The sequence below is a fragment of the Terrapene carolina genome, unplaced genomic scaffold (assembly GCF_002925995.2).
Source record: "Terrapene carolina triunguis isolate 2854851 unplaced genomic scaffold, T_m_triunguis-2.0 Scaffold88, whole genome shotgun sequence".
Taxonomy (NCBI): domain Eukaryota; kingdom Metazoa; phylum Chordata; order Testudines; family Emydidae; genus Terrapene; species Terrapene triunguis.
Window position 1 is genome coordinate 29,361,826 of NW_020664439.1, and position 12,118 is coordinate 29,373,943.

A 12,118-nucleotide genomic window follows, 5' to 3' on the forward strand; every position below is an offset into this window, starting at 1 on the left:
TTTTAGGAACTTAGTCACACATAATCAGTGGTTGGGGAATTGATCCATACATGAGTTCTGTGCTAGACCTTGTTATATACTGATAATACCACATCTTTCTTTTTTTTTTTATGTTCTTGTAAATATTTTTGGTATTGTTGTTTAAAAGAAAAAATAAAAATCAAACAGTTCTATTCCTGTGGTTAAAATTAGATCCTACAATGGATATGGAAGGAAGAGATTATGTAACTTTTCCTTTTCCTTCAGGAGGTGGTCTAGTGGCAGGATGTAGTGTTCAGAATTATAACACTTTATTTATAGCATTTATAATTTGGGAATTAATAATTCAAACCTGTTTTGCTTAGTGAAAGTCTAGGTGAAGGGATAGAAGGCAAAACAACTCATGAGATTAGTGAAATGTAGCATTTGTGTTCGCCTAGGTAACAGCTACAAGTAAAACTTTTTCTGCTGTCCTTTTAGACCAGGGGTAGGCAACCTATGGCACAGGTGCCGAAGGCGGCACACGAGCTGATTTTCAGTGGCACTCTCACTGCCTGGGTCCTGGCCACCGGTCCGGGGGGCTCTGCATTTTAATTTAATTTTAAATGAAGCTTCTTAAACATTTTAAAAACCTTATCTACTTTACATACAACAATAGTTTAGTTATATATTATAGACTTCTAGAAAGAGACCTTCTAAAAAAAGTTAAAATATATTACTGGCACATGAAACCTTAAATTAGCGTGAATAAATAAAGACTCTGCACACCACTTCTGAAAGGTTGCCAAGCCCTGTTTTAGACTGTGTGATTTAGCCACAAAATTGATTCTTTGGTGAAAATCTGTGTATCTCACTATAGATTTAACAGACCTATCTTTGACCACAGATGTATATAATACAATATTATTTATGTTAATATTTTTATATTCCAAGTGTTTCATTGTGATTTTTTTTTATGTAGAAAATAATTTTAAAATTCTTGGTAGCTGAGGAATGAGATTATTGATTTGGTTCCTGTCTGAAACCAAATTTCTCTAATATTTCTCTTAGACTATTCAGTGTACCTGGTACGGTGATCTATCTTTAGCATGAAATCCAGCTCGCAAGTATATTAGGCTTTTTAGGAACTTTTCCCTGTTTTATAACAACTTTATGGCACAATTGATTCCTTTATGGTCATTATCTAGAGGGTGACTTATAAAGTGGGATAATGTGGGCTCAGTATTTGGAATTGTATTATTTAATATTTCAGTAATTATTTAGTGGGTAAAATAAATTGAACATTGATCAAATGTACAGATATCAAACTGGGAAGAATTGCAATCACAGTGGGGGATGGATCAAAATTACAGAATGATTTGAAAGTTTTAGAGAGATCTAAATGGGACGAAATATGTAAAATTAAAAAAGCAGGGAAGAGTAACTCCCAGCACAAGCATAAAAGATGAGGGTGCTACTTAAAGAGCAGTAATGCAGAAAAATCTGTGGAGGTGAGAGAGACAGACAGATGGGACATGAACTGAAAATGAAGTGAAGCTGCAAAAAAGGCAAATGACATTCTGGTCTGAATGTAGGGTTAGCACTGGTAGAACATGGGAAATGTTAAAAATACTTTATGCCAGCTTGGAGGGAGTCCTATATTTTTGGCATCTTATTTCTAAAAGAATATAGATACATCAGAATCCAATGAAGGGCCACAAAAATGCTAAATAGCTTAGAAGATAAGGAAATTAATTGTGTGACTTGGAGGAAAGGGATATTTGAGGGTAGTATATTAATACAAATTGAAAATTTTTTTTACAGTAATGAGATGAATAATAAGCAATAGACTTGAGGTAAAGAAAAACTTAAAACACTAGAAAGCCATAGTCAACATGCAACCCAGTCAGATCATGGATTGTCTCTCTTCTCCATTTGTACAGCACCGGACACAATAAGGTTCTCATCCTTTTTTGCGGTCTTTAGGCACTTCTCTATGTAAATATTTAATCATCATAATGTTCAATTTGCAGGCATTTGGGGCCTTCCCAAGACAGTTCCTTAATAACAAGGCCACTGCTCCTTCTAGCAGAGGTGCTTAAGAGTAGATTAAATGGAAGAAAACATTGCTCTTTGCAAGCACTGGAGTAGATACACGTTTTTCAACTGGTGGGGCATGACCCTCAGGTGCATATTAAGGGAGTAGAGGAATACTACTGTCACTAGGACCCAGGTCACCATACTAGTAACATAAGAACAGCCATACTGGGTAGCCATACTGGTACTTAGACCAAAGATCCATCTAGCCCAATATCCTGTCTTCCGACAGTGGCCAGTGCCAGGTGCCCCAGAGGGAATGAACAGACTAAGGGCTGACTAAGGGCTTGAGTTCAGTTTTGTGGCTAGCCTTGTCCAGAGTATATCAGTCTCTTCAGTGGATTTCTCTATTAATGTTTAGATTATAGAGTTCTTTGAATTTGTGTATCTAGTGTAAATTAGCACTGTATACATTTAGAAAGTTTGTGGTGACTCTGTAGCTTTAAAATAAGTTACTGCAAACAATGCTCATTTTTATATTAAAACTTCGGATACTAATATAATATTTTTGTTTTCATCTGCATTGACCCAGAAATCCTTACGCACCTATAGGACATGATACTGTCACTAAGTATCATAATACATATGAATACAAAGTCAAAATATAAGTTTGTGTAGATTTAGACTAATTAGGATATAATGTGTTTTATGCAAAGAGTGTCAGTTAAAAGATGATTAATTGCTGACTAATGCTGTTTGTGTATGCCCATGATATACTAAAAACACTGGGTTGATCAATTATATCAGACTGCAAAAGCAAAAGATGTCCAGTGCAGGTACTCATTCCTGAGGAAGTCTGGGTTCCCTGATACTCCAGAATTGAAAGTGGAGTTAGTGGAAGATATCCCCTAAAGAAGCTGGAGAATGGTGCTGTGGTTCCTAATGACTGGTACAGTGAAGAGAGAACCCCCTTTCCCTAGTCCCTTAACCCTCACACGAGGGGAGGGCTGGGGGTCCCAGCAATGAGCAGGGGGCTGGGTGGGGGAGGTGGTGGTGGTGCGGGACTGATGGCAGCCCTCCAACTGGTGGAAATGATTAATAAAGGAATCATGACCTGCACTGTACAAGTTATTACTCAGATAGTTCCCAAATGAGTTACGTTACTAAAATTGCAACAGAATTATATCGCATCCCTCACATCTTTTCTGCCTTTCTGTGTGTTCAGGACAAACAACCCAGGTTAGCGAGATTGAGGGGGCAAAACACTGTCATCATATGGTATGGCCTAGTTTACTTACTTTCAGATTTGAAAAAAAAAATCTTTCATTTAACACTTATCTATACTTTTTATATTCAAAGATCTTAATTAATCCTCACAGCAACCTTGTGAGAGAGATAAGTAGGTATTAGTATTCACTAGAATTCAGGAGTTCCTAGCTTCTAGTACTGAGGCATGGCCTGGGGGTCTAAAGATCCTATTAGAACATTCTGTGGAGAGTTAAAAATAGTGATTCATCGTAAAAATGAATAGGATAAGAGAACTGGAAGTGGCAGGGATTGGCCTGTATTTGTTCTAACCTTGTATTTAGATTTTTTTATATTATAGGATATAGTACATTGTTTCTTTAGTGAGTGCCTTCTTCACATCTTGATTTACTCTTCAAACTGACATTTTTCTAGTTTAAAAAATGCTGAGAGAGATTAAGGGTGCAAGCATCTTCAGCATGTAATAGATTGCATGAAAAATCTAATCAAGGAATCATTTGATGGGGGCTTACTTTATGGTATCAGCACTTTCGGTGTACTGAAAACTAATATTCCATCTTATTAAGTTCAGTAAATGTGCTTTTAAAGCTATTGATTTTTGTTTTGTGCTGCAGTATGTTACTTCATCATGTTTGGATAGAAAAGCTATATACTGGATGAATGAAAGACTATACATTACTGTAAATTTTAGAGAATAGTACACAGTGAGCATCAAAATCTAGATTTATTCATTAATGAGGGCTACTAACAATGATGCTATCAGAATTCACTAGACAGAAGGTTTCACTGAAGCTGAGGGATTAATGTAATTGCTTCAAAACAGACAATGTGGCGTCAGCTACAAACTGTAAGACAAACAATCAAGGAATTAGAATCTAAAGAACAGCTTTGCTTTATCTGGCTTGTGCTGTGTGAAGCAGACTTTCTTTTCTACCTTTTTAGCTGTTGTAACGAAATGTATTATGAATTGATTACTAGAGAGACAGTTAATTGGTAGTATTTGCACAGTCTAACATAGCATTTCATTGCATGAAGTAAAATATAATAAAATAATATTGAGATTTAAAAATACATTCCTTGTCCTCAAAAATTTGTATTTTATTCATTTGTTGAAGTTACTTTGGATAGCCATCTTCAAGTCTTTCCTCTCATTTTTCCCCCAGTGCTGTTCTCCAAAGTTGGCAGTGGTGGTATGCTGCTACAATTAGAAACCCAATGCAGAGCTTTATGTTGGAAAAAGTGCCATAGGCTATATCGAGCCATTCTTTATCACATGACTGTCTCTGAAGTCCATGAAGGTTTGGCATAAAAGTCAATAGCAGGATATGGCCTACTAGTAATTGCTGGAGGCTGCAAAAGGATATAGTCCTAGGGTGTATATTTTTATCATAATGAGGGAAGAGTTGTGTGTGAAGTTGCCCATGCATCAATAGCTATCAAAAGTATTTTGTTTTTCAGATGTTTCCAGGGAGAGCTAATAAAATAACAAATAAGAAACAGTTAGGAAAAAAAGGTAGTATTGGCAAAACTACCTATTTTTACCTAAACTTATTCTTTGAAATGACTAAACCATTTTTGCTGAAACTAAAATAAACAAACAAATATATATGGAAAATTTTAGCTAGAACAGTTAGTCTGGCTAAGTTATAAACATCTGAAAATTGGGGCTTATAATTGAAAATGCTAGACAACTTTAATTATAGGTTTTGCTACCAGGCCTGCCTATAATTTTTTGGGGTTAGATTTAGGGTTGCCAAGTGTCGGGTTTTCGATTAAGGCCTGGTCTACACTGGGGGGGGGGGGGAGGAATTGATCTAAGAGACGCAACTTCAGCTACGAGAATAGCATAGCTGAAGTCGACGTATCTTAGATCGACTTACCACCCGTCCTCACGGCGCGGGATCGACGGCCGCAGCTCCCCCGTCGACTCCGCTTCCGCCTCTCGCCCTGGTGCAGTTCTGGAGTCGACGGGGAGCGCGTTCAGCGATCGATTTATCGCGTCTAGATGAGACACGATAAATCGATCCCTGATAGATGGATCGCTACCCGCCAATCCGGCGGGTAGTGTGGATGTACCCTTAAAGTCAAGTCAAAAAGGGAACCTGGCAGAGTCCAGTTAGCACTGCTGACACTGTCTGGTTACTTGCAGTAACTGGCCTCTGCCACCAGGGGTGGTGGGTAGGAAGAGCAGCAGCTGCTGCTGGAGACTTGAGGAGCACTCAGGAACGGCTCCAGTGGAGAGAGGTACTGGCGGCTCCCCTGTCCTGCCCTGAGCGCGGCTTCCCCTCCCCAACCCTGCCCCACTCACCCCACACCCACCCCAGATTGCAGCTTCCCTTCCCTCTGGAGTGTGGCTCCCCCTCCCCCATCCTGCCCCAGTTACCCACCCCACCCCTACAGCCTTGATCAGCTGGCAGGGCGAGGGAGGTGGAGAGAGCAGTGAGCGATGGTGGCGGGGGAGGAGCAGGGGGCAGAGACTTGATGGAAGGAGGCGGAGCAGGAGGCGGGAGAGGTTCCGGGCGCTCATTGTCTGGTTTTCACACAGTAGAAAGTTGGCCATCCTTGTCAGATTGTGATACGAGAAGAGAGTTCAGGTTTCAAATGAAGACCAAATTCTACTAAGAATCTGACCATATAATGGATGATATAATAGTGTAAAATCAGTATCCAGGATTGAGGTCATAACTAAATCATTATGATCTGCCTCTTTTGTGCTTAAAAAAAATTGCATGTAATTTTATATTACCATGTAGAATCAGAAAGGTACTTTATCTTTAATTACATTAAACAAGTAAAACAATTCAAGTGCATTTATATGAAGACATCAGAAGTAAACCCAGACTTGCAGAGTATACTTTTGATTGTCTATTACATATTTTACAGCATGTGCTGTACATTGTCTTAGAGCAGTTAATAGGCTGAACATGTTCTTTCCATTAGTCCTTTGCCTTCCTACATGTTTTTGCTGTCAATGTTGACACACAATTATTTATGGCCCTCTGGTACAGTATTCTATTAATACTAAACATAAATAAAGTTTTCATTTACTGCATATTGATCGGTTCAGTCCAAATATAAAACCAAGTCTATAGCCATTGATTAGTGATTTTTAAAGCACTTTGTAGCTTAGATTTTTTAAATGTAAAATTATAAAGAAAACCATAAAAAGTAATTCAGCAATAGCCATTATAAATATATTTTGAATAAATTGTTTGGAGAAGAAACAATCACATAAGAAAATATACACCGCTACCTCGATATAACACGACCCGATATAACACGAATTCGGATATTACACAGTAAAGCAGTGCTCCGGGGGGGCGGGGCTGCACACTCCAGTGGATCAAAGCAAGTTCAATATAACGCGGTTTCACCTATAAAGCTGTAAGATTTTTTGGCTCCGAGGACAGCGTTATATCGAGATAGAGGTGTATATAGAAAAAGTAACATAAATTTGATTGGGGTAATTCAGTTCAGATCACACTGGTTACTTTCCAGATGTTTGTTCTACTCTGTTTCAGCAATTATTTTGTGTCCGTTCATATATAAGAAGGTAAGAATGTAACCTCTCTCAGACAGAAAAAAGGTGTCTTTTCACACTACGTATATTTTCGGCACAACCACTATATATATATTATTATTATTTATTTTAAAAATATAAATCTGAAAACAAACATTTTATGAAACTATCTTCATCATTTACATTTTTAAGGAAGTTAATAAATGTTTATACTCTTATGTATGAGCCAGTGATTTCACTCTGTTTTTTTCTATAATAGCTGCAGCTTCCTTTTGAACAGATATTTTTATGTTGTTAGCTCAATATGAAAGTATTTTGCTAATGTTTTGGAAAATCTTCCTTAAAATGTTATGAGTCCATAATCCAAGTAACAGTATAAACACAGCAATTTTCTAGGTTTACAATGAGTTGTTAGACATAAAAGGTTGGTTTCCTTCAGTACCTTTTTTCTAGAACCACCACTTCATCCCCATTTATCATCATCTCCACTGGAGACTAGGTACTTGAGCGACAGTCAATGCGAGGGAAGAATGAAGAAGCTGCTCTTTAAAGCATTGAGGCTGAGTGGGTTAGATAATTTTGAGGTGAACAAGGCTGAGATAAATAGTGTATGTACATCAGTGGCAACTGAAAGGAGATTATTAATTTAAAACAAAGCTTCTGAAATGTCCTCAATGTGGTGGTGGGTTTCTAACTTTGCTTATCTAATGTTACAATACTGTAAATGCTGTACTGCTGTCAGCTTGAATACTACAGAAATGTGTTGTTATAGCTGATGGATTAATACTTTGTTGTCTACCTGCACTTTTAGGCTCAGAAAAATGAGAGAGAATCTATCAGGCAGAAATTGGCACTTGGAAGTTTCTTTGATGATGGCCCAGGAATTTATACCAGCTGTAGCAAAAGTGGCAAGCCAAGCCTTTCTTCTCGGTAAGTAAAATGGCATAGTGAACATTCCAAATGTTTATGGATTTCATGTGGCATAGCATCAGAGTGAAATTAAAGGGGAATATGTGGGGATGGGGGAGGTAAAAACTAATGAGAGGCTTTGGGTAGTGTATTATATCTTTAGTATGAAGTCCTATGGGAAACTCATTAGAATATTGAGGGAGGCCCTGATGTTTGTAGGGTCCATTTTCTCTTCTGGTTGCCTCCCTAGATTTTTAGTGGCAACAATACCTTTAAATGGCCCTCATTTTAGATCCATGGTTTCCTAGGTTCCACACAAATTTGGTATGTCATGTCAGTTTGTTGTGAATAATTTCCAAAAAAAGAACAATCTTGGGACTGAGGTTATAGAACATTGGCTGGAGATGGAGTAGGTGACCTATTCTGTAATTTACCATCTTTAATTTCTAGAATTCTATAACAAATGCCTCTCTCTTGCCTGTTGTGCTGACAGAGATATTACAGTTACAAAGGGCTTTACACAGAGCTGAATTCTTCCACCATAAAGTGTTCGGCTATATGACAACGGGGAAGAGAACTTGCAACTCATTCCTGCAAGATCCCTGAACACCTTCAAATCTCCCTGACTCCAGTGAGATTGGGTACACTCAGCACCTTGCAGGATCAAGTTGCTGATTAGCTATGAAAACATAACAGAATAGAGGTAGAATGACCTGTTACTTGTCATGCAGGCAAACAATATTCTGGTTTTAATTCAAAAGCTGAGCTATCTTTTTGTTGTTCTTATTGTTGCTGCTGCTGTTACTGAACATACCCAAAATAAAATCATCGACACAAGCAAATGTCGCAGTTAGCCCCATTAATAGCATGGCTCTGGACAATGGGAATGTTGCAGCTCTTCCCTCTTCTCTTCCCCCCCACTCCCCATTCCCTCCCAGCTAAATGTGAATAACACTATCTCAGGTGTGCAAGAAGTTGGCAATAGAGGTAGTATTATTACAGCATAGATCCATCTAGGTATGTGCATTCTCAAAAACAGAACCTGATTTGTCTTGGTTTGTGCATGTCATTAGAAAACTGGACAGTGAAAGAAATATATTGCATTGGTTAATCTGTTTGGATGTACTGTTGTATATTTTGTATGTGAGAGTTAAATGTAAGGAAAACACATTAATGCTTCCAGATCTGGGATTGAAGTAGGCATGATCCAATAGAGGAAGCCAGGGAATTTGGTCAGGACTTGCAAAAAGATAAGGTTGCAAAAATTAGTAGTCCTTTTTTTTTTTTTTTAACTAAACTATGCATTTGATGCATAAGAGCTTAGTTACAAATTACTCCCACATAAAGGTAATCTTCATGGCCATATACATCCCTCCAGTATGTAAAATAATGATACATCCATACTAACTCATAAAATATCAGGGTTGGAAGGGACCTCAGGAGGTCATCTAGTCCAACCCCCAGACAGATTTTTGCCCCACATCCCTAAATAGCTCCCTTAAGGATTGAACTCACAACCCTGGGTTGAGCAGGCCAATGCTCAAACCACTGAGCTATCCCTCCTGACATCTTGTGAATAGCTTAGTTTTCTGGTTTTTCTTAGTAAATTATTCAAAACACCCATTAAGAATATTGTATAATATGTTTATACAGTATTTGTTTCCAATCAGAAAGCATACATTTAGGAACATTTTCAGCAGAAAATAAGAAATCTTCTCAGTTATATTTTCAGATTTTTCTAATATTTAAAGAAAGCAACAATATGAACCTTCCCTTGTCTTGTCTGTTGTAAAACTCTGTCCTAAAGTTAATAAGATGCATTTTTTGCTCCTCATCACCTGTGCCCCAACCATGAAAGTTCCAGAAGGCTCATTATTCTCTCTCCTTTGAACATCTTATAAGGTCATTCAGAGATCATGAAATGTCACATACTCATGTGCCACCCATATGTGGATGAAAATCAACTCTTGTTCTGCCAACTTAACTACTGGGCGGCTTTTTCTGTCATCAAGATGTCCAATGCCTGGATAAAATGACCAGATTTGGTGGTCAGTCCAAGAAAGAGCATTGTGATAGTAGGAAAGAGAAATACATCCAGGAAATTGCCAATATGCTAATCTCAACAGCTGTCCAGGGTGTCATCAATTTGATGTGCAGCCTTGAAATCATGCTGAAGTCACTACTCCTGAAGATGATGGTAGCATCTTCTGTTAGCTAGGACACTGTATCCCCTTTCCTTTCTGGCTAGAATCAAGACATGGTGATACATGCTTTCATCTCCTCTAGGTTAAATTTATCCAGCTCATTCAACCTGGAACTAAACACAGCCACCACCAGAAGGCTTAAGCTGGTGCAACTCTCAGCAGTGCACTTCATGTGCAACAAAGGATGATATGGACACATGACATGCAAGCAACAGATGCATAGCAAATGTTCCATAAACTATCCGCTCCACTTTCACATAAGTATTCAAAGTCCTGTTCCTAATCTACAGAGTCCTTAATGAACTGGAATCTGGCTGCTACAGAGTTTCACCCTCCAAAACAATGATATTTCACAGAGCCATACAGTTGGAAAGACCCGGGTTTTAAATTTCAGGTGCTCTGGGCAGTGTGTTTTCACTATGGATGTCCATGATAGAGGAGCTCAGATGACCGCTTTTTGATTATCCAATGATGCCCCTTTCGTCTTCTCCAATGTATGGCTTGATGCAGCCTTCCATGTGCGTGGAACAGCCAGCTGTGACCCCAGGGTGCACCCAGACTTCATCAAACTGCTCCTAAAGATCCACCAATGTAAAAAAGTAATATTAACTGGAAGTATAAAAGGATCTTTTAAAGAAAGCCTTTCTTCACAAGGCACCTGTAATTTTTTTTTAAATAATTTTAAATCCAAAGGGAGCAGAGAGAGAATCCCATGGGCCAAATTCTCCAGAGAAATGCAGCTGATTTCATCATGCCCCCAGTGTAAACTAGCTCCAGTGCTGGTATAATTGGCCCTGGAGGGATATCTGCAATGTAAGGGTATTTACCCAGCAGTGCAGAGCCAATATAGGAGCTCATATGCCACTCTCATTTCACGCTCCCCCAGTTACACACACATCGGGGGAGAGGGCATAGGCAGAGCAGAGAGAGAGAGGCAAATATGCCTCTGCATTGTTTTGGCATCCTAGATCTGTTTACAGCTGGCATAAGTTAGAGCAACCATCTGTCTGTTCTGCCTTAGTTAAGGGGAATCATCTCTGAAAAGATGTATAGAGTGGAAAGATAAGCTTTAAGCCACCTTTGGCTTGCACTATGTGTGGAAATCTACCATATCTGTGGATCTGGCTCTATCTGTTCTCATACTTCACTATCATGTTGTTTGATGTTATACCAAAATGACAGTCCTATTATACAAACCTACAATAGGTTTCAAAATAGTCCAGAGATGTGTGTTTACCCAGATAGTGGTGAACCAGTTGTTCTCCCCATAACAGCTAACCTCGTTTGGGACGTTTCTGAATGGACTCTCATGTTAAGTGTAGAGAAGTACATGTTTCCAGGGTGTGGCAAGAGACAAAATCTTAAAGATGCACAAAAGCAGGAGAGAATTAACCCTTATTTGAGAGAGGCTACAATTATAAAATCAAGCTTAACTTCAAATAAATTGAAAAGAAAAGCAATTTGACTTTGTTTAGTAACTACTTTCCTTTAAAGCAAAGCCAGTAACCCCTATCTTCTAATTATACAGCAGGTCTAATTAACAGTGTGCAAGCAGAATTTGACAGATGTACCAAGTGAAATTACCAGATGTACTAAATGCTTTTGAATTTTGTTAATATTTATACACCGGTCAGAACTTTAAAACACATTGGTTGTTATTATAGGGGGTGGAGGAATCTTCATAGGAGTGCGTTTGTATTGAAAAAGGATATGTTCTGTAGAAAACAAAAAGATAATAAAAGCCCTTTACTATATAGTGAATATAGCACGTGTCCAGCTCTTGTATTCTCTTCCCCCCCCCCTTTATTCAATCAACATTTGTGTGCAAGGTGCATTGTTTGCATATATGGAAAACCGATTTGGAAAGAGAAATAGGATTTTCCAGTGAGCAGTTATATAATAAGACTCCCACCATTCTTTTTGTGATTCATGTATCTCAAACTCTGTAGTTTCAGAATGTTTTTACAGAACTTATGAATCCCTACAAAAAAATATTCCGAGCTGGCAACATGGAATACATATTCTTTCCTCTTTAGGTTACCAGTTTGAATCCAGCTAAGGTTGTTAGTGACCAGAAGATGATTTTATTTCTTTTTAATGGCCTTTGTCAAATGAGTTAGTTCCTATTGAACAGCTGTCCATATGGCAAACACTACCACTTACAATTAGCACCAACTGGCAGTCTTCCTTGCAGTCTCAGCAGACAGACCAAATATTGAATGGA

At 38.3% G+C, this 12,118-nt stretch overlaps 1 protein-coding gene across 6 annotated transcripts in view; it reads left to right on the forward strand.

Annotated features, from left to right (window-relative positions):
* Window positions 1–12,118, forward strand: part of LOC112103345 (schwannomin-interacting protein 1) — a 391,826-nt gene that overhangs the window by 359,776 nt on the left and 19,932 nt on the right. For all 6 annotated transcript variants that reach the window (XM_026650013.2, XM_026650012.2, XM_024195053.3 and 3 more), the window contains one exon: window positions 7,593–7,711. In XM_026650013.2, coding sequence (XP_026505798.1) covers window positions 7,593–7,711 — 119 coding nt within the window. The remainder of the gene's footprint in view (window positions 1–7,592; window positions 7,712–12,118) is intronic.